At 46.2% G+C, this 23,222-nt stretch overlaps 1 protein-coding gene across 5 annotated transcripts in view; it reads left to right on the plus strand.

Annotated features, from left to right (window-relative positions):
• NRF1 (nuclear respiratory factor 1) overlaps positions 1-23,222 on the plus strand; it is a 74,533-nt gene that overhangs the window by 26,859 nt on the left and 24,452 nt on the right. For 3 of the 5 annotated variants that reach the window (XM_054829742.1, XM_054829752.1, XM_054829762.1), the window contains exons 5-11: positions 396-536; positions 8,043-8,201; positions 9,230-9,427; positions 11,081-11,182; positions 12,950-13,099; positions 15,217-15,374; positions 20,256-20,380. In XM_054829742.1, the coding sequence (XP_054685717.1) occupies positions 396-536; positions 8,043-8,201; positions 9,230-9,427; positions 11,081-11,182; positions 12,950-13,099; positions 15,217-15,374; positions 20,256-20,380 (1,033 nt within the window). The remainder of the gene's footprint in view (positions 1-395; positions 537-8,042; positions 8,202-9,229; positions 9,428-11,080; positions 11,183-12,949; positions 13,100-15,216; positions 15,375-20,255; positions 20,381-23,222) is intronic. The other 2 variants (XM_054829771.1, XM_054829781.1) reach the window with 1 other exon arrangement.

Genomic DNA, 23,222 nt, shown 5'->3' on the forward strand with positions numbered 1-23,222 from the left:
GCGCATCTCACCAGGGTTGAATATCCTGGATTAAAAATCAGAGGGAGCAGGTAGTGATGATGTGTTTGAACTCAGCTCAGCTGTCAGTGCTTGCTGCTTGTTGCAGACCAGACAGTAAATAGAGCACATCCTGACCCTGATAAGTCTTGCTTCAGAACTTTTCTTTTAATTCTGTAAATACTTCCACTTGCCAGCGTTACTTGATGTTTCATCATCTGCTCTTTGATGCGGCCAATTCTTTGGGGCCAGTGGGTATTTTTTTTCTTGCCAGCTGTGGCGTCGTTTGCTCCTTCTGTTCTGCCGCACCTTGGGGAAGGTGGCTGGCCCTGTGTCCTTGCCCTCGCCTCTCCTGGTGCTCCTTACCTTGTTTACCTGAGCTTAACGATTCCCCACAGGTACGCAAGTACAAGAGCATGATTTTGGAAGACCTGGAGTCTGCACTAGCGGAGCATGCTCCTGCGCCTCAGGAGGTTAACTCAGAGTTGCCGCCCCTCACCATCGATGGCATTCCCGTCTCGGTGGACAAGATGACCCAGGTAAGCAGCCAGACATGGCAGAAGCTTGGCAGAACCAGAGAGCGAGATTTGGCATCTTGCAGTCACAGCCTGTTATTTTGCAGTGGAGCTTATGTCTGCATCTCCAGGGGATGCATTTGATCTTTTCTTTCCCATGGGACTGTAACAGCTCAGATAGTAGTTAGATGTGAAGCTTTGTTATTGGTGCTTATTTTCTACATGAAACAGTAGAGATGCTGGTAAGGACTGGAGCCCAGGCTGCTGGGAGCATTCCCCTTTGAGCCTTTTTTGTCACCTCCCATGAACTCTGAACAGGGTAGCTATTTGTTCTGCACTTCGCAGTAATTTTTTAGGCACTGAGGTCAGGAAGGTCACTTGTGAAGTACAATTTTGGCTTATCCTACCTGGACTTTTCTTGTGTGTTTTAGTTCGTTCCCTCCTGTTTTCTGCTGTGATTTGGAGCAGAGGGGAACTTGCCAGTGGCTTAACTCCAGATCGGACCCTGAGTGAGATACTTCTGATGGAGACAGGGAGTCACCTGCCCCAGGCATGCGGGGGACTCTTTCTCTCCAGCCCTTTGCTGACCTCCTTATTGCTAGGAGAAAGTGGAGGGGACCCCCCCAGGGAAGCTCCCTTGGTGTGGGAGGGATTGTCTTTAGGGAAATCTCCTTCCCCTGCGGTGCAGGACCTGAATGCAGGCAGGTTTCCCCCTCATATCATACAGGGATGATGTTTTGTAAATGTCTTTAAAAATTGTTTAATATCCTTGAATGGCTGTGGGCCACATGAGGACAGAGCACTAGAATTAATGGACAGGACTGGGTTTAAGCTGAAGGAGGGTTGATTTAGATTAGATGTTAGAAAGAAATTCTTTACTGTGAGGGTGGTGAGGTACTGGAACAGGTTGCCCAAAGAGGTTGTGGATGCCCCATCCCTGGAAGTGTTTAAGGCCAGGTTGGATGAGGCTTTGGGCAACCTGGTCTAGTGGAGGGTGTCCCTGCCCGCAGGAGGGGCGTTGGAACTAGATGATCTTTAAGGTCCCTTCCAACCCAAACCGTTCTATGATTCTCTGACTGCAGACACCAGGGTGGATTTTCACAACCCAGCAGGTCTTTCTTCCTGTAAGATTTTTAAGGAGTACGATGCTGCATGTGGCGCTTAGGAGATGATTTTGTTGCTGAAAGCATCCAGCTGCTTTATAGTTTTTGCCAGACTTGGGGGCAAACTTTAAATGGTTTGCTGGAGGGTCTGGGTACACTCAGTCTGATGCACCACAACAAATCGTAAATGCTGAAAGCCAATTTCTTCAGAGGGACTAGCAAGATGGAAAGGTCAGACGTGCAAAGAGGTGGTGTAGTAGTGCAAAGACTTGCAGATTTCCTCTGTGCTCTGCAGAAAGATAACATTCTGGTCAAAACACTATTTCCATTACTTAGGTGGACTCGGACAAGCTCACACTTCTAATAAAATCTTACAAAGAAATCTACTGTGTGTTGGCCGATAACAGATCGTGTTCCTAATCCATGACAACACAAGACAAAACTTAGTTGCTAGATTTTTAAGCCACTGTGAGAGGTGGTATCTGCAAGAGCTGCTTTTGGCAGCTTTTGTTTTGTATCACTGTTTCCCACGGAAATGGAAAAGTAAAAAATTGAAACATTATACTTTGAAAGTAAAATGAGAGACCACCAAAAAGATCACAGATAGGTAGCTCTGAGTTCATTTGTATTGGCAAACAAAACGCTTGTGTTTATCTGACTTCTTTATGGCCTCATCATTTTAGTAACTAAGCAGAGTAACAGCAAGAGAAGTATCTAGAACTTAAGGAGAAGGAGACATCTGTGTGGAGGTTTGCTCGGGCAGGGGGAGGCCATCCTAGCGCAGTGTGGGTAGCGAAGTTGGAGGCGCTCGTACTCACACGTGGGCTCTGAGGAAGGAACAAAGCAAATGAGCTGTTGCTGGTGGAGTGGTGGAAGGAAATGAGAGAAACGAGTGTGGATGAATGAGATCAGGAGGTGAGGTTGTTGCAATCCAGTAACACATCTGTGGAACTTTTCTGGTTTGCAGTGTGCAGAATATGTGCACGTATAAAAGGGCCAATAAAAAGATCTGTCAACTGTTTGGCTGTAAATGGTGCACATGCCATCAAAGCAGCAATAAAAGTGACAAGCTCTCTCTTCAGAGAAACCTTCAGCTGGATTTATAATGCATATTGTTTATTTTTTGTGATTGAGTTGGAAATTAAATATTTTGACATCAAAGGGTTAAAGTGTTTTTTGCTTCTATTTTATGGATAAAATAGCAATATCCATAGAATTCTATGGATAAAATACTAATAGTTTTCAGGATAAGTTAAAAATAAGGTTGTGTGTTTGGTTTTTTTCCTTCCAAACATGACGTGGCTTTGGTCTTCAGGAAACCTTGCACAAAGATTTGGCCAAGCCAAACTGCCCCTGGTGTTTGATTGCTCTGCATTCTCTGCATTTCCACGTGTGAAGCTGCTGGCAGGGCTTTCCCCCGCGACTCCATGCAACACCCCTGTGTTCCCAGGCTCTTCGTGCCCTCTTTGGCTAATCATCACTGTCCCAGTTAGCCCAGCCGCTGTGGTGTCCACGCGCGTTGTGGGCAACCAGTGCTGCGCTGCCTCAGTTTCCCGCACATCATATAGGGATGATGTTTTGTAAATGTCTTTGAAAATTTTTTTGAGATCCTTGAATGGCTGCAGGCCATGTGAGGACAGAGCACTAGAATTAATGGACAGGACTGCAGGCTCCTGGGTGGATTTTCATGACCGAGCAGGTCTGTCTTCCTGTAAAATTTTCAAGGAGTACGATGCTGCACGTGGTGCTTAGGAGATGATTTTGTTGCTGAAAGCATCCAGCTGCTTTATAGTTTTTGCCAGACTTGGGGGCAAACTTTAAATAGAAACAAAACACAGGTATGTTGAATACGATGAGGACACTATCTGTCTCTTTTTTGCCACAATTGCAATTTGCAATACCTTCGTTTGAGAGAGTGGACGGTAACTCTGGCTCCTACATCACTGCAACCTGTTGCACTGCTAGAGGTGCCATCAGTTTTTTTGTAGGAACCTTGATTCCCAGAGCTGCCACCATAGTTCTTTGTATTTGCTAACAAGAAATGAGCTTTTTCAACTAAGTTGCACAAAGCCCTACGGAAAACCGAAATATTTATAAATATAATTGGGCAGCACAATTAAGAGGTGTGTCATGGGGAGTGGAAAAACGAGGCCTCTGTTTTCAGCAGCTGCAGGTGTCAGCAGGCAGGTGATAGAGGCGTCAGCTCCTCAACGAGGAGATGAAAATAACTCTCCTTTTAATTGCTCTGCTTCCCTGGTGGTCTTGAGGGAAATAAAGCCTTTGCTAGCCTGAGCAAAGATGCTACTATAAACTTGCGAATGGAGAGCATCACCCACCTCAGCTGTGCAGAAAAAAAATGTATCACAGCGGGGCTCTTAGCCTGCAGCCATTACACAGAGAAATCTCTTTGCTTTATGGACTTCGGCTACGGTAACACTGTACGTCAGAGCTGAGTTCGTCTCTGAACTTGTTCTCAGTTACTCGCTGATATGATTAAGGAGTAAGATTGGGTAGTGTGGAGGTCGATGCTTCATTTGGCTCTCACCAAGGTCACTAGAACTTGTTTGTGCTTTTCTGAACAGGTGATTTGTCCTTTAATCTGACTGTTTTTAAACGTAATATGCCCCTGTGATTTGCAGTCTGCTTATACAAGCCAACAAAGTTTATCTGGGCCTCTCAAAAATCATCTTGACGTCTGTTTGCGTACTGCAAAAAGCTTTAGCACAAACAGCAGATATCTTTACGTACATGACAGTTTGTATGGAGGAGAAGCCAAGCACTGAAAGACAGTAACTAAACTCAGTTTGTGGCTGTCACATCCTCTCCGTGGAGGGGCCAGGATGATCCTGCAGTGCTGGACCCCATCGCCCAGGTGTGAGTCTTGCTAGTGCAAAAGTAAATCCGTGAGCAGATGCTTGCGTGGGGAGACCCACAGCACCTCCTGCTTTTCGCACTGATGACCTGGTTTTTAATTTTGGGTTTGATTCCTGTGGCCAGGCATAAACTACTGCGTCTGCTGACTGCTGTCGCTTCTTGTTGAGGACACCCAGGCTGACCCTCTGCCTTGTCTCTGTCGTGATGAATTTATGACAACAGCAAGCCCGCTCTCATCCTGCTCATCAGAGAGCACACGGCAGCGAGACCTCGCAGAGTTCGGTCAGGGCCATACAGGTTTTCATAGGAAATGAATTTCGCAGGAAATTCATGGTGACAGCTTGGTTGCTGCCTTGACAAATGCCTGGCTTTTTAATGTGAATGTTTAAACATAAATTGGAACTTTTAAACTTACAGAACATTTAGTCTAAAATTGGCTGTTGTAAAAAGAAGGGCCAGTGAACAAAATACCTGGGTGCTTTGCTGCAATTGCTGCTTTGCCCTCTCCCGCTTCCAGGTGCAGCCAAAGTCCTGCATGGACTTTGTTTTTCCCAGGTGCTGCTTTTTAGAGATCCTGAGGCTGAGCTGTGGGGACAGGTAGAAAATTCTCAGCACGAGTTTCGCTCCCTTCTAGAAACCACTTTCCTTAGCAGGACATAAACCTTAAGACCAGAGGATTGCTCTGCACGCGGGACAACTCATTGTTCCAGCACTGGAGTGCAGTTGTCTGTGCTTTGGGCCATTGCGAATGGTAGAAGCAGGATTAGCTGTCTACCACTAACACTTGAGCTTAGTGTTAAAACTTAGAAGACACTTGGTCTGCGTACCAAAGGGTGTCAAAGAAACATTTCTTACAGTATCTCTCAAACTCTCCATGCTAGAGATTATATGAGCCCTTTCCAGATCTAGAAACTATGCAAGTTGGAGCGAACTGCTGTTTGTTTTGGGGTTTTTTTTTTTTTTAGCAGAGGTTTGATTTTTTGGGTGATTCATGGATGGAGTCAGCTGAACGCGTGGCTCCCACAGATGAAGCGATCATACCGGTTCTTCCCGGCTGCGCCCTGAGAGATGCAGGGTCTTTGTCTCGGTGCCGTAGCCTGTGTCAGAGCCATGCGAGCTGCCCGGGTGAGGTCTCGTTATGGCACTAATTAGAGAAGTCCTCACACTGGAGCAGGTTGTAACGCTGCTGCTGATTGTCTCCCTGGCGGATTAAAGGCAAACCCTCCTTAACAAGTGCCTCGAGTAGCTTGAGCCGCTGAACTCCCTAGGACTAGTAATTAATCCATCTGGTAACAAGGAGCATGGCTTGCAGATAGCAATTCTGGGAAGGAGCTTTTAACTGTTTTTGCACCAGGTGACTCAATGCCATTAGCAGGTTTATTTAAATAAATGGGGCCTCGACCAGGGAACCTGAAGCACGTCAGGGTGACTGCTGGCCCTGCAGTGGAAGGTGCATCATGGACAGGCCTAGCCTGGGCTGGGAAAAAGGGCACCAAAGTGGGGTTTTTGTGCCTCCACTTATAATTCAGGGGTTTGGTATGGCTTCACTGGGATGACTCGGGATGTCCATGGAGTGGAGGAACTGAAGTGCAGCTGCTTCTCTGAGCAGAGGTGGTTCTTCTAGGGTGTGCAGCAGATAGGCTGTATATGGATCCACAAGTATACTGGATTTGTATTGCCTTTAAAGTCCCTAGCCACTGCTGCAAACTGTTTGCAATGTATAAGTCATGCATACAAATAAATTGTTTTCTTTTTACCAAAACACACTTCAGTTTTTCTGTTTAACTGTGTGGGCCCACGTTATGTTTTTCAGTTGGGCTCTGACTTTGAAGAGCAGTCCTGTGTCCGACAGAGCCGTGGCAGATCCCGATGCATTGAGAGGTGTGCTTAGGGGCTTTAGGCTTTTTGCAGAGATCGCAGAGACAATCTGCAGTCTCCGTTCCTCCATCAGACTGACGTTACGGGGGACTTCAGTACATAACTCCCTATGCTAATGTGGAAAAGGCAGCTTGTAAATGAGTTGATTTACAGCTTGGAGCCAATGGATACAATATCCAGACTGGAACCAGGATTTCATTCAAGCAGGACCGTGCTTGGGAGGAAGGGGTACTCTTATGGCAGAAGATCAGGGATGGGTGAGAAGTCCTCCATGTCTCTGCTAGCTGGGACTGTGTCGTGGCTGCAGCAGCAACTGATGCTGGCCCTGGCGTGTTCTTCCATGGTACAGTGCTCAAGAGCCCCGAACCTACAGGCATCTCAAGGTTGGAGGTGGCCCAGGGACTCTCAGTGGCACTGTCATATGCTCAAATAACTTGCTATTAAAGCTCTGAAGGGATGCAGGGAGGTGTTCTTAAATGCAGCTATTTAGCTTTAAGTTAACCTGGTTTTGTCTGACGTATGTGGTTGTGAGTGCTCCTTCTCTTTCTGCTGTGTTTCTGCAGCCGAACCAACCTTTTCCTGAGGCTCCAGGCACTTCCCGGTACAAAAACCAAATGTGTCGTAAGCCCCTGTGTGAGTTTTGTATACTTTTTTATAACACTAAGGATATTACTTGCTCTTGGTGACATATCTGCTCAATTTGCTTGGCAAGTCTATTTTTAAGGTATTGTATCCTTATGGTAAAGGTGGTCACTAGTTGACCAGTTTTTGCGGGTGCAAAGGAGAAGTAAAATTGGGTTGAAAGGTATCCCCACTCTGGCAAAAGTTAAAAATAGATTCAGAAAATTAATCCAGTGTGTTTTTATATTCTACAGGGGTAGAGATGTGTATGTGTGAGATTGTGGTTTTTACATTTGAGCAGCTCACTGAAGCTCCGTCCTCTTTGCAGCATCTCTGTAAAATGTACGTCAGCTCACGTCTGAGTTTTTGTCGCTGTGGGGACATCGCGTGTGGGTTTTTTTCTGCATTATTCTGATTTTTTTTCTCCCTTTCAGGTTGGCTAGCTCTCTTCATGGTAGTGTTTGAACCATTAAGTGTGTTAATACAGTGTGTGTTTGGGCCCTATTGTTGAAATTGGCTGACTTAATTTTGTTTCTGCTCTTCCACATGCTACTAAGCTGTTCTTAGCTGAGTCTTGGAAGAAGAAAGCTGGAGAAGGACTGTTTACAAGGGCAGGGAGTGACAGGACAAGGGGGAATGACCTTAAGCTGAAGGAGGGGAGGTGGAGATGAGATCTGAGGAAGAACTTCTTCCCTGTGAGGGTGGTGAGGCCCTGGCACAGGTTGCCCAGAGAAGCTGTGGCTGCCCCTGGCTCCCTGGCAGTGTTCAAGGCCAGGTTGGATGGGGCTTTGGGCAACCTGGGCTAGTGGAGGGTGTCCCTGCCTGTGGCAGGGGGTGGGAACTGGATGGGCTGTGAGGTCCCTTCCAACCCAAACCGTTCTGTGATTCTGTGATAAGATGGTAAAGCATTTGTCCTTAAGAGTTCAGGCATCTTCCAGTTGATAGTTCCAAAAGGATGGAAGTTAAATGTAATAACTTTGTACTATGCACCTCAAAACTACCGGAGAGATGAGTTCCTAAAAAAATTTTAACCGTCTTATGTGGTTTGTTCCAGGCACAGCTGCGAGCTTTCATCCCTGAGATGCTGAAGTATTCCACGGGTCGTGGGAAACCAGGCTGGGGGAAGGAAAGCTGCAAGCCCATCTGGTGGCCTGAGGACATTCCATGGGCCAATGTTCGCAGTGATGTCCGCACAGAGGAACAGAAGCAGCGGGTGTGTATCCCACGTGGGTCTGCCTTCAAATTGAGTACAGGGGCTTGCAACCAGTTTTTGTGGGAATAGTTTTCCCCTTGAGTGACAGAAGAAACTATGACATCGGCCCTTCCTTGACTTCGTGTCAGACATTCAGTCTGGGAGAGCAATGAGATGAGAGAGGTGTAACCTTCAGTCTGCTCTGTCCCTGCTGGGTTTGTGTGACGAGCAAGTATTTGAACCACATTTCTTTGTGCAGCGGGTGCCCTTTTTACTAGCTGCAGAACCCGCTCGCCTCTGTGGCCTTACAAAGCAGCCTACACAGCCTGAGACAAATCTAGTCTCCAAGTATGCAGGTCATTTACCGTAGAGTCTGTATCATGGCCTCTTGAAGCCTTTGAAGGGATACTGTCCCATCCTGAGCAGCAGGGACCTTTGTACTTAAAGGGAAGCGGTCGAGGATGTGCAGTGGAGCTAGGAAAAAATGAAAGAACTGGGTGAAAAAGTCTTGGGTATCAGTTACGGCCATGGATCCTGTATGCAGGTGATGTTTCTACCAACCTGTCACAAAGATAATCAAAGAAAGCTACCAGGGTGTGCAAGGGGCAGGACTTGTGGAGGCTGAGGTAGGTCTGGTTGGGCTGGGAGGGATGCCTAGTAAGGCTGGAAATGGTATTGTGGCAGTCCGTGCTTTCCTAGGTAGGGAAGGTTTTCTACTTGTCGGCCCTAATCCCTTCGTTAGAATTCTTTGAAAGCTGGCGAAACAGATTTCATTGAGAAGCTTTCCTTTCCCTTGGCCAGATGTACTCATTCTGTATCAGTACACAGTAATGCAGTAGCTCTCCAGGGTGATTTCTGAGTCTTGGGAAAGAAGGGGATGAGGAGAGGGGGATTAGATATTGGGGCCTTTTGTTTGTTTGAGAATTTGTTGAAAACTGCCCAATAAAACCCAGTAAAGATGAGCATGCAGATCGCAGCAGTAGCAGCGCTACAGTGGTTCAGAAAACTCTTTTACCCTGACTCTTCACCCTTTTTCATTCTACTGGTAGGTGTCATGGACCCAAGCGTTGCGGACTATCGTGAAGAACTGCTACAAGCAGCACGGGCGTGAAGACCTGCTCTACGCGTTTGAGGATCAGCAGACGCAGCAGCAGACTACGACCACACATAGTATAGCACACCTGGTGCCGTCACAGACGGTGGTACAAACCTTCAGTAACCCTGATGGCACTGTGTCTCTCATCCAGGTGAGTGAAACCCTTCGGCTTTTCCTTTTCCAGCACAGCTGACTTGGGATCGAGTTGCCTTCGTCAGGGAGGTGGTTTAGAGCAAACTCCTTTTGGTAGCTTAACTTGTCCTTCAAGAATTTTGTCTTTATATATATGTCTTAGCCTGCAGGCTTGTTAACCCAGTGCTCCCACCCAAAGAAGCAATCTCATCCTCTCTCTTCCCCACTCCCATCCCTTGTTCTCCTATTATAACGGTTCAAGCATTTCTGCAGCTATTTGATCAAGCAATTCGACCTGACCTGGATTTAACAAACCCATTTACAAACAAATTCAGTTCATCGTGTAGCCACACAACTCCTGTGGTGGCAATGGGATGGAGTGATGGGAGGAGAGGTGGTGGGACTGCCTTTCTTTACTGGCATGAAACGTATCTTAATCTACGGCATTAGGTATTTCTGTGCCTCCTGTTCTTCATCTTACACCTAAAGTGTAATATATATATTACACACGCCAAATCTATATTTATCCTCATGATGCCCCTGCAGTAAGGATGCCTCTTACGCTGTTTTGAATAGGGGGATTCAGGGCAGAAAGGGATTTAAGTGCTCTCTTGAAACTTCCCCAAGAGCTCCTCGTGGGTGTTCGGTTTGAACCTCAGTTTCCCTTGCGCCCCTGCCTCCAAACCACCACTGCCCTCTCCTACCTAACTGACCCAGCGGTTTGTCTCTCTTGAGCATCATGTTTTTAGTGAAGTCTCAAACATAATTTTCTGTTGGCTGTTCTCGTCTCGGAACCATGAAGATAAAAATGTGGTGTGGGGGTTTGTTTTTTTTGTTTTGGGTTGGGTTGGGTTTTTTTTTATTTTTTCCAAAGCTTTTCAGTGATTGTTACAGCTTTCTGTTCCCCCCACCAAGGCCCGGCAGACTTGCCGAGCTGGTTCTGTTTGCTCACCTGCTAATGTACGTTTTCCCTTTCACTAGTGTTCTTTTAGGTGCTGGGCACCTGAGATCCCATTGACTTTCTGGCATTTATAGGTTTAATTCTCCTTAGAAACAAAGCTGTACATCTCCCTGCCTTTGTCTTTTCCCAGCTGTTAAATGGGGAAAAGGTAATTTCCAAAGGCAATGGGGTATTGAGGATGAGCTAATGTTTGCCAAGTGCCTGGAGACGAGAGACCCAGTGAATGGTAAGCAAGGAGCATTATAAATGAGGGCTGATGTGCAGGCTGTTCTGATCCAGGACTACTCGGTGGGTTTTTAAGTGACTTCCACCTCATGGGAGAAGTGTGTTGGCTCCACCTGCGCACTACACTCACACCTGGGAGCGGCAGCGGTGTCCCGCAGCTGCTCTTTGTGAGACTGGGGAGATCGCAAGGATTCCGTCCCCTATGTGAATGTAGGGGACAGCACGAGGGCTGTGCAAAACTTGCTTCTGGGCCATATCCGCTCTGGAAGCTGCCACAGATTAACGTGGCTCTAGCATGTGATTTCCTCCCCCAGCCCTTTGAGACAGCTCCCTATTTTCTATGAGCTCTGCAATTACTATTATTCTCTGTGGGTGTGATGCTTTTTAATCGGAGAGCATTTGAATGTCCCTTTGCCTGAATTACTTGCCTGAATTATTTTCCTGCAGTAACAACTGCATTCAGCTGCGTTTTGTTGACTTCCGTAGGTCGGCACTGGTGCTACAGTTGCCACGCTGGCCGATGCCTCAGAGTTGCCTACCACAGTTACCGTCGCACAAGTCAATTATTCTGCAGTGACTGATGGAGAGGTAAGGACCTGGGTCATGTTCATGGTGCACAAACCAGAATTGTCCTTTCTGAACTTCAATAAAGTTAAATATTTTCTAGAATTAAGTGGTCACAGAAAACACCAAGCCTTGCTGCCCCACCCTGCAGTGTTAAGGGTTAACATACATGTGAACACGAGACTCTCTAGAATTTTATATATTATGATGGAAACCTAAGTTCTGAATTTCATACATTTTTTGATGTCTCCTATAGATTATTTTGTGAGATCTGCTGTAGCAAATGAAGACTTAATGACCTGTACAAGTACACATTTGTGTAATTGTATTGAGCAACTGTTTCACATGTGCTATAGATCCTGGGTGCTGGTTTGTGAGATCAGGGTTGGGAGCGATGCCTGGGATATTTTGAGCCTGTGGCTAGCAAAGGATATTGCATGGCTGTGGGCAAATCCTGTGAGTCTTTGGCCACTGATCTCAGGATCAAATGGGACTGTTCCTTTGCTGCACCTTTTAGGGAGGTTTGCAAGTAAATCCCAGAGAGAGCTGTGTAAATGCACAGGAGATACTGTGAAGTTACCATTCTGTTTACTGTGAAAGTTTCTTCTGCTGCTTTGCAACTTGGCAAAGTTTCTGTTGAGGACTCAATCTGGCCATTTCGATTCCTAAATCTGAATGCTCGAATTTGCACGCGTTTATTTTCCCCCCTTTTTTAAATCAAGCAATAAAGTGGTTTTGTGTGTATTTAAGGAACATTCCTTTAAGATTATGAAGGGGTTTTGTTTAAATTTTATTTAAATTTTATTTTTTTAACCTTCTTCACCCCCAAAGCCACCTTTAAACCAGGCTGCAGGTTGCTTTCTGCCCTTTTGCGTGCCAGAATTTCAGTGTGCGCACAGGAGCGGCGAGGTCTGGTCCGCTCTGTGGACGGGGCTTTCACAGCGACAGGTGGCAGCACAGAACAGCTTTGCACCAGACCCTGGTTCCATCTCAGACCCACAGTGAAACAAACAGCCTGGCTCCACGGCCATGACCTTGAAGTACTTTTGGAGCTGCTTCGAGGGTTTTCAGAACTCTTGAGATCTGAAAGACATTTTTCAAAGGCGCAAATAGAAATCAGGGGAACGCAGGTATCTAATTCCTAATGTGAACGCAACGTCTGAGCGATATCTTGGACAAAATAAAGATACAAAAGTAAACTTGCTTTGAGGAATGGGTGCTATTTCTCTGCACAGATAGATCCACAGCCTGCTGGCAGCCTCTTGGGACATTTTTGTCCTGCTGTCTCGTGCTGTGTGAAGATCTGAGTTAGCTCTGAGTAAGCGGATGTGTTTATAGGATGCCGAATAGCATGGAGCGGGGATGATCGTTAGTATCTCAGCAGCTCAATCTTCATGTTAGTGTGGAGAAAGGCCTGGACAATCCCCACTTCTTTTCCAGGCCTTCCTCCGTCCCTGTTCTGAAACAGCTTAGGCATCTTTGCAGGGTGCTGTATGTCACAGTGGTCTTACCACTCAAATATGTGTTGCCATGTATTTGAAAAAATGTTTATCTGTTCCTCTTCTGCATGGTGGTGGGAAAGGTGTCTTTCCTAGCTTGCTTCAGTTTGGTTTTGGCCTGGCTAACGAGTACTACAAACTCGGTCTGACTCTTCTCAAGATCTCTACCATCTGCAACTTCTTCCTCTCTGGGCACTCAAACTTGGTTGCATCTTTCCTAAAAGACGTTGCCTTCTCTAAAATCAACTTAATTTCTCACTGCTTCCTCCCTGCTTTGGATCCTTCCACCTAGGGTCAGCTCTGGGCACAGGAGAATGAAGCAGTTGCCTTGAACGTCAGACACCTGACGATGGCTAAAGAGCTACGACGAGCGCCAGCTTTGCCAATGCCCAAGTGCTGGAAAACCAGATTGGCAGCTGCTGAGGAGTGTGTGATAGCAGATGTGAGTGAGAGCGCAACAGGTTCTCTCTCCCTCTCCATCCTGTGATGGGACTAACCCTTTTCTTGCCCAAAGGCAGCAAAATTTACTTGTCCTTTTGTGGGGAGCCTTGAGCCAGTTCTGCTTCTATGGACTTTTTAACTTTCTCCATCTTAACAAATTGAGGGGGTTTTTTTCATCACCTTCTACGGCATTCTTATTTCTGAGTCTCAGCAAGATGGTGAGTGGCCTGAAACATTTATGGGGATGAGAACAGTGATTGGGGTGGGGGGAAGATCTTCATCTTGCAAAGCAGCCAGTAGGATTTGTCAGCTGATGGGCCTTCATCCTCCACTTCTTTAGTTTTATTGGTCCACTGCATATTTCTAGTTCACATCCTGGTGGATTTTGTGGCTGTACACTCATTATCTCATGAGCTGTGAAGAAGTCCCAAATGGAGAAATGTAAGCTGGGTGGAAAATGAGCAACTGAGTGAACTTTAAGTGATATGAAACCTATCTACATAAATGTCTGAAATAAGGGAATTAAAAGTACGCGAAATATATGAATACAGTACTTTCCATCTGCCATCTTCTTTTATTAAGTGTATTACTGCAGCACAAAGAAATTCCAGTTGGCTCAAACCCATGAGGTCACGAGTGCTATACAAATAAATTCTGAATGGGAACATGGACTGTTCCCCAAAATCATCCTAGAATCATAGAATGGTTTGGGTTGGAAGGGACGTTAAAGCCCATCTAGTTCCAACCCCTGCCATGGGCAGGGACACCCTCCACTAGCCCAGGTTGCCCAAAGCCCCATCCAACCTGGCCTTGAACACTGCCAGGGAGCCAGGGGCAGCCACAGCTTCTCTGGGCAACCTGTGCCAGGGCCTCACCACCCTCATCATAAAGAATTTCTTCCTAATATCTAATCCACATGGTCCCTCCTGCAGCTTCAGGCCATTCCCCCTTGTCTTGTCACTCCCTGCCCTTGTAAACAGTCCTTCTCCAGCTTTCCTGGAGCCCCTTTAGGGACTGGAAGTGCCTAAAATGACAGCAGATGGGTGCAGATAAATAGAAACAGTGAGGCAAGCGCAGCCTGTTTTCCTGGGGGATATGATCCACCCTGGATGTCCTGGTTTCGGCTGGGATAGAGTTAATTTTCTTCCTAGCAGCTGGTACAGTGCTGTGTTTTGGATTTAGGAGGAGAATAATGTTGATAACACACTGATGTTTTAGTTGTTGCCAAGCAGCCAAGATTTTTCAACTTCTCATGCTGCCCTGTCAAGGAGAAGGCGCCCAAGAAGCTGGGAGGGGACAGACACAGCCAGGACAGCTGACCCCAACTGGCCAAAGGGATATATATTCCATACCATATGATGTCATGCTCTATATATAATTGGGGGAATGGACCGGGAGGTGGGGTGGCTCAGGAATTAGCTGAGCATCAGTTCCGAGTGGTGAGCAATTTCTGCTGTGCATCACTTGTTTTGTATATTATTGTTATCATCATCATCACTTTCCTTTTCTGTCCCAGTAAACTGTCTTTATCTCAACCCATGATTTTTACCTTTTTGATTTCCCCCATCCCACTGTGGAGGGGAGTGAGTGAACGGCTGTGCGGTTGTTTTAGCTGCCTGCCAGGTTAAACCACGACACTGAGGTTCCAGCACCGCAGAGATGCAACTACTTAATAAACTTCCCCGCCTGGCAGGCAGTGATCCGAGTACAGCAACAATCAACACTGTCCTATTTTGTTGCAGACGTGGCTGGACAAGAGGGATTTGTGGGAGGTTGAGGGGCTTCGCAGATGTTTATGGGGTGCGCTTTCCATGTGTGTAAGAAAACTAAAGTTCTTGTTTGGAGACTGAACATATGGACAACAGCAACTAAAATCATGGGCTGACTGGAGAACCTCACTCATGACCGATAGAGGGTTGTAGGGTCCAGCAACATTCTCAGGTGGACCCCAGGCTTCCTCTCTTTTTTCCCCTGTCCTTTTTTTTCTCAGAGTCAGAGTGTGTGCAGGATTCTGCAAAGACCTCTTGAAACTATCTGGCTCCTTCATTTTAAGAAGCAACTGTGCATTCATGGCATAACATCCTATCCTAGGGCCTTTCTTTTTGTTTTTCCTTATAGGTGGAGCAGAACTGGGCAACGCTACAGGGGGGTGAGATGACTATCCAGACGACGCAGGCATCAGAGGCCACGCAGGCGGTGGCATCGTTAGCAGAAGCAGCAGTGGCAGCATCTCAGGAGATGCAACAAGGAGCAACTGTTACCATGGCACTCAACAGGTATGGGTGAGAGACGGTGGCTTGAAGCATGCATGCGTGACATTTTCTTCTAGGTTTTCACTCAAATGGTGCGAAGACCACTGTGTACAGTCGCAGTAGAGGCTTTTCCTTAGCAAATTCCCATGTCAGCCCATGTCCAGGTATCTGCAGGACAGTTCCTGATTTCCACTGTAACCACGGAAGAATACTGACACGGAAATTTCCTGAAAGATGAAAAGATGGGTGTAACTGTGCCCTCTAAACGACCTTATTTGTACACTAAGGGCCCAGTTACAGAATTGAGCTTGCTAAGCAAGCAAGAGTCATGATGCGATAATAGTACCTTTTAAGTACGCTGGTCTGGGTCTCCCTCAATATTATTAGTGGTTTCTTACTAAAAGGCTGGGGCTGACCTTGGCTGTTGTGTGGCAGGATGGTCTCTCTTCAGAAATCAGAATCTCCTCCAGAGGCCAGTGTTTTTGGGGTTTCTCCCAAATGTGTTTCTGAAGTAGAAGGTGAATGAGCTGCAATAGTAATGCTGCCTCTTCATCTTGGAACGAGCTCTGTTAGATTTTTGTTTGCACTCAGGTTACCAGGATCTGCAGCGTAGTTCTCTACAGGTCCATGCAGCAGGAAGCAGTGTCTTTGCTCAGCTCCAGTGAGTTACTTAAGCTTTGCCTGCTGTTCTTAAACACTGGAAATGGCTGTGGCACACCACAGCTGCACCTTGAGAGAGCTGGAGGACTGTAGGAAACGCGGCATCAGCCCCAGCAGCGTGGAAGGTTTCACACTGCTGGGGTGTAGACAAAATGTTTTCCTCATCCTAATCAGGATTCTGGTCTAGAGGCTGTTGACTGAGCAGCCATGGGTTAGGACAAGGCACAAGTCCACACTGCTGATGGTCAGAGTAAAGCTCCAAGACCTTGTTATATACACAAATTACTAAAGCAGTCACCTTGATCTTTGGGGAATTCAACATCTTTCTTCCAAATTGCTGTTGCAGCTGAGTCTTGAACACACCTAGAACTGGTTTTTCTCTTTGTGGTCCAGATTCAGGTCCATCAGATATGTTCTTTTCTGCTACTGTTGGTTAAGTAGGCTTTTGTACTAATTGTTTCACTATAAAATTGCCTTTTAAAAACAAGTGATCTTTTTAGGATGCTGTAAGAACAACAGCTAAGGTAACTAGGCATGGAATTGCAGGAAAAAGCCCTGTCTCCTGGAATCCAACTTGCAGGATTTGAATCCTGCACACTTCCAGGCAATAGAATTCTCTATGTATTTTTTGTGAAGTTTTTCTGGACTAGAACATCAGTGGGCTTTTGATTTTAATTTCATCCCGTTGCTACTAGTTTTAGCTCTTACGGTCGCAATAAGCAGTTCCTTTTCCTGCATTAGCTTAGGAAATTCAGAATCTTTAATAAAAAGAAGTGTTGTTAGAACTAAAGAGAGTCTCCTAGAAAATATGAATGGAAGAGCTTTCAACAAGTCATTTAGTCTCTACTGTGCCTCAAGACAGGATCAGCTCTGTATACACCCAGGAAAGCCCTGTGATAAGTCTGTTCAAACAGCTTGTAGTTCAGGAGCAATGCAAAGACTGTATCACAGAATCCCAGACTGATAGAGGTTGGCAGGGACCTCTGGAGATCATCTCGTCCAACTCCCCTGCTAAAGCAGGATCACCCAGAGCAGGTTGCACAGGATGGCATCCAGATGGTTTTGGAATCTCTCCAGAGAAGGAGACTCCACAACCTGTCTGGGCAGCCTGTCCCAGTGCTCGGTCACCCTCAGAGTGAAGAAATTTTTCCTCATATTGAGATGGAACTTCTGTGTTCCAGTTTGTGCCCATTGCCCCTTGTCCTGTCACTGGGCACCACTGAGAAGAGTCTGGCCCCATCCTCTTGACACCCACCCTTTAGATATTGATAAGCATTGATCAGATCCCCTCTCAGCCTTCTCTTCTCCAGGCTAACCAGCCCCAGCTCTCTCAGCCTTTCCTCATACGAGAGATGCTCCAGCCCCCTCATCATCCTCGTAGCCCTCGGCTGGACTCTCCCCAGTAGTTCCCAGTCTGTCTTGAACTGGGGAGCCCAGCACTGGACACAGAACTCCAGATGTGGCCTGACCAGGGCAGAGCAGAGGGGGAGGAGAACCTCCCTCGACCTGCTGGCCACGCTGTTCTTCATGCACCCCAGGTACCATTGGCCTTCTTGGCCATGAGGGCACACTGCTGGTCATGGAGAGCTTGTTGTCCACCAGGACTGCCAGGTCCTTCTCTGCAGTGCTGCTTCCCAGCAGGTCAACCCCCAACCTGTACTGGTGCCTGGGGTTATTCTTTCCTGTAGCAGTATTGCAGTGGGAATGAGTGGCCTCACGTTTTATTTCCTGGCTTGTTGTCACCTTCTTGGTCTACTGACCATGGCAGGGCTGGAGACCTTTCTAGGTGACGATCCTCCGACACCCTTCCATGTGGAAGAGGTGTACTTTTTCCTTCGCCTCAAAATGCTCCTTGTAGCTTTCGGCTGTAAGGCTGCCAGTAGGAAGATCTCAGCAAAGCTCTGATCCTTGAAAGCTGGTGGTTCATCCCAGCTTTGGAAACTTTATGCCTAATTTAGCTGCAAGCTGCCATCCCTGAATCTTGTTCCAATGGCTGCTGACAGAGGGTAGTCTATCATAGCCCCACGCAGAGCCAACAGCATGACATGACGGATGATGCAACCTCTGTCAGGTTTGAGGATGGGAAGTCTTAGGCCTTCTTGTAAAAGAGGACAAAGTAGAGGTGGGTAATTAATTCATTGATTTGAACCAATTAATGTTTGTGGAGCACACTAACTGGAAAAAGCTTTTTATGCCGCAGATCATTATTTTCAGGGATGCAACCATAACAGATTATTAAAATGCTCAATTGCCCTTGCAAGTGGATTCAAATAAGTGCTGCGTGAAGTCTGGGAAACAGGGTTACACCAGTAAATCTGTGCTGACGCCCGGGTTTGCTGTGTTGTAGTTGGCTTTCCTGCAGCATAACTGCCTGCGCATAGCTGCAGGTTCAGAAGAGAGATTAGCCAAAGGGAATAGGAAAGCAGAAGAAAATATTTGGGTTCAGTAGCAGTGTTTAAGGGCTACTCTGAGAGACAGAGGGGCTATTTTGAAATGGAAATACACCCTGAGTGAATACAGTTGGAGAGTGTGTACCATCAAAGCAGGAAATTAGGAAAGGGAAAGAGTGAGTGGGAAGTACTTGGAAAATATTTGAGTCAGTTGGTCTTCCACAGAGTGAGCAGGGCACTTAAGGAAGAGTGTTCTAGGGGAAGATCCTAGGTAGCTCCTTCAATCTCTTTTCCACAGGAAGCGCTAAAGAAAATACCTACTTTTTTAGCTCATTAAGGTAAGAAAGGGTAGGAGACTCGGCTGCAGGAAGGAGGTGGCTTTGGAATAAGTTTGTAACTAGCAGTAGGTCACCAGAAGTAGCTAACAGTTGTCCAAAAGGTCTGGACAGCTGCTGAAGGAAGCTCACAGCACTCTGTGCAACTAAATGGCAAATAAAATATGATGTCAATAAATGCAAAGCAATACACATATGAAGAAATATCTCCTTTATATACCCAACACGGAGCTAACTATATGCTACCAGTTACCATTCAGAAAACATTCAGGGGACTATTCTCCACGAATGTTTTATCACTGCTGAGCAGATATTGTCAAAAGAGTAAGTTGAATATAAGGAATTATAGGGAAAGGCATAGAGAACAAGCCAGGATTAGGCCCCTGGACTAACTCATGGTGTGTCTACATCTTGAATAGCGTGAGAAATGGTCGCCCCCCTCAAACAGACGTCTTACATTTAGAAAAAAAGTCTGGAAAGGACAAGAGTGATCAGAAGCCAAGAAGAGTCCTTGCACAGTAAGTGGACTGTGGCTCTTCGGCTTGGGAAAGAGATTACTGGAAGTCTGTGAAATCATGAGGAAAACAAAAAGAGAACAGTTATTTTCTGTTTCTCACAATATCAGACTTAAGGGCCGTCCAGCCGGACTGAGGCAGTACTTTTTGGAGTACCAAAATGCCATTTTTCTTCACACAGCATCTAATTAAATGGGGAACTCATTGCCACAGGAAGTTGTGGAAGCAAAAAGTGTAAATGGGTTTCAAAGGGGATTAGGCGAATCAAACCTGATGGTCCAGATGCAGTCCCTGATGTAGGAAATCAATACGCTGCTGATTGTCGGAAGCTGAGGCGGTGTAGGAAGGGAAGGATCATACACGCTCCTTCCTAAATATCTGATACTGGCTGTTCTCACAGCAGGGTTGCTGCACGAGAAGGATCTTTGGTCTGACCTCATTTGTATGAAGAAATTTAAGAATACTGTGCTAAGCTACTGATCGCTCATTAAAAAGAATTATTAAACCACTTGGCTGGGGAGAAATACTCCATCTTAGCCAAATACAGAGCTGCTGATGTGATCCTGGTAATGGTAAACCTCCGGGCCTCTTTCAGTGCAAGGCGAGCTGGCTGAATCAGTAGTGAAGGGTAGAGCTCTAAAATCCGTAGAGACCCAGAACGTGACAGTGCCAAAAAATTAGTTTTGTACCAGAAATTTACTTGGTTTGTCCAAATGCTTTTAGTAAAGTCCCATGCAAAAGGAAGCGAAGGTGAGAAGGCAGGGATGTTCTGACTAAGAGGTCTGCAAGCTGAAAAAAGCCAGTGGAAGCGGCTTCTTCCCGTGTATTCCTCCTCCACTGTAGATTTGCTGCTCTGGATAACTTCATCTGGGCCCAGTAAGAACCCCTCCTTTCTGGATTTGTTCTCTTGACTTGCAATGCCTGGTTAAAATGGATGCTACTGGAGTGGAATTATTTGTTTGTTTGGTCTTCCTAATTCTTCTTTCTCCTTTCCCGTGCCTGCAGTGAAGCAGCTGCCCATGCAGTAGCCACGCTTGCTGAAGCCACTCTTCAAGGTGGAGGACAAATTGTCCTATCTGGTGAAACTGCAGCAGCAGTAGGAGCGCTTACTGGAGTCCAAGATGCCAATGGTAAGGCTGTTGGAAAGTTTTTACTTTGTTCATGTTTTTTCTTTGCTCTTAGCTATGAGTTTTTCCTCTTTTGCTTGAAATGTCAAGTTTTTGCTAGTAAAATAGTTCTGTCTCACTGCAGATGGTTGTGAATTAAAAGCCCAGAACAAAATGGTAGCACTAACCTCTTGTTTACTGCCGTAGTGCTGGTGGCTCTGCTCTTTTCCTCGTTCTGCCAGCTGGCTGTTTAGCCTTAGTTTTGGGTGGGAAGACTGCTCCCGACTCTGTATCTATACAGTACCTAATGCAAGGAGGGCCAGACTTGGTCAACTAACACAACTAGTCAGTGCCGTAATAAACTCATCTCCAAAACGCTTCACTGTGAAGTGGCAAAGAATATGATCGATGTTTTATTACCCCCTCATTTCCTTCCTTTCTCAAGACTTTTTTTGTATGCTTGGTGGCTGCTCTTGAGCAACTGTCGCTTCTCTGCTTGGGTGCCACCTTCCAGTCATCGCTCGGCAGTCAGCCTGGGGTTGTCTGTCTCCTGCTTTATTTTCCATCTTGCCACCATAGTCAATCGCTTTAGTTCTAGGGATTCTCCGTAGCGTTTCTCACCTATTATCTGGATGTTTCTTCTGCCAAATCTGGTGACTTTTGCAGTTATTCAAACTAAGCCAGTAGTCAATAAAACCATAAGTTCATAGCAACTGGTTCAAGAGACGATACTGGAACGTACGAACGTGTCTAGTTGGTGCCCGTCCGCTGCCTCCAGTTGCGTTGTACTTCTGCCTGATGCCTTTACCATGCTTTCCAAGTTCAGAGATGAAACTCACTGGTTATTTCGATTAAATGGAAGGAGGTATGTCAAAATAAGCTCCAAAAGGATGCAAAATGTGAAGTTGTAAAGAAACGTCGCCTTGAGGATGGGACTGTTTGGACTCTGATTGTCAAAGGGGGAACAATCATGTGCAGTCACCCGGCAGAGCGATGATGACTTCTTACCTTGTTGCTCTGCATGTAAAGCAGAAATCTGACTAGATGAGACCTCGAGACCATCAAAATCCTCATCTCATAGGGAACACGCTCGTTTTAAAACATCAATATTTAGTTTGCTGCAAAGACGGGACAGTGGAGGGAAGAGTTCGACTTGATGTCTCTTGCTGTGGAGTCAGCCAGCCTGAAGAGGGAGCAGAAATGAAGTGAAAACCTTGTCCTCAGAGCTGGGAATGCATTTGATATTGAGAGGGAAGAGTAGGGTTGCGTTGTATTCTGCTTTGCCGGCAGCCTGGCACGAGGGGGATAAGTGATGTGTGTTTATCGAAGGAAGGATCTGACCCTGGATGCTCAAAACCAGCAACTAATCAGATTTGTAAAAGCACGTTAGCGTCCTTTAGCAGATCTGCACCCCTGACTCCTCTTGGTCTGCTTCCAAAATGCTTTCATGGTCTGGATTCCTCTGGATGCTTCCCCTATAGAACTCTACTCCTCCACACCCTTCCTGAGTCACTCTACCTCACTCACCCAGCATTAATATAATTTTAATGCAGGCTGGGCTTTTTTTTCTTTCTTTCTTTTTTTTTTTTTTTTTTTTTTAGCAGCAGAGTTGGAAATCAGATGGGATTTAGAGTGCATTAAGGGGAGAGACGGCAGCATTTTCCTCTGTGCAAAACCTCACCCGCAGCCCCTCGCCTTGTTTCCACTCTTCTTCGATTTGCTCTAATCTCCAGTGGTATTAAGGGGAAGGGCTTTGTCGGCGCGGTAGTCCTTGGAAGCGCCATGCTGTTAGTTTTATTACGTAACCAGCTAATATATCTCCCTTAGGGATGGAGGAGATGTTGGTATCCATTCCTGCTGTCTCTGTCTGGGGATGGAGAGCAGATGGATTTTCAGCGTTGGCACTGTCGCAGAGGATTTGTCTGCCTTCTCCGTACCCTGAAGCCCAGGGTGTGAGTTTGAGCATCCTCCTGGACACTGGGGCTCTATTATTTGATGCAGTGGGGACGAAACACTCTGTGTGCTGTTCTGTCGGGAGGAGATGAAATGGGGAGTGATTTGGTGCGAATTGTTGCGGGAAAGGAGAGAGGGGGAAATGACTGCCAGAGCCATAATGGTATTAAGCAGCAAATTCTTCCCACTCGCTACTGTTTGCAAAGTCTTAATTTGCTGATATTTCCAATAAAAGCTTCTCTCTAGGAATGCTCTTACCCTCTGTAGGTCACTTCTGAGGTATTCCAATCTCTTACCCACGCCTTTCCCTGGAAAGGACGTAAATTTATCCCCATCTTATTGACAGGGAAAAGGAGACAGTAGTTTAACAAAACTGCTTGAGGTCAGGTAAGGTGTTTCGTTCCTGATTTTAGCCATTCGATGTAGTTATTCTCTTTTTTTATTTTTTTGTTGCTATCTTGATATGGTATTTTTCCCATCCGTTCTCTGGCATCTGAATAATAATTGATACAAGAGAACCAAGATGACTAATAAGAGGCAACTTCTGTATGTTCGTGGATGTCTTGGAAGCTAGGGCTAAATTTGGTCTTGCAGGGAGTAGGAACCCCAGGAGCGCGGCTGAACTGCAAAAGGGCTGCGGATAATCTTGTGATCGGTTACGTTTATAGCTAAGGGAAATAAGATCTCCTGCTCCCATGCAGTGCCAAACTAGCTAAGTGCATTATGGTTTTCTTGCTACTCTGGAGCATCTGCTCTGAGTCGGGATGCTGGAACCGATGACCCCACGGTTTGAGCCTCAGATGTTTTGTTCTTAAGTGGCTGGCATTAAAACAATATTCGAAGCAAGTGAAGGGGATTGTAGCAACACCAATTTCTGAAGTTGGCTGGAAACTGAAAATGCTCCAGTAAGAGG

Source organism: Grus americana, chromosome 1 (genome assembly GCF_028858705.1).
Source record: "Grus americana isolate bGruAme1 chromosome 1, bGruAme1.mat, whole genome shotgun sequence".
Taxonomy (NCBI): domain Eukaryota; kingdom Metazoa; phylum Chordata; class Aves; order Gruiformes; family Gruidae; genus Grus; species Grus americana.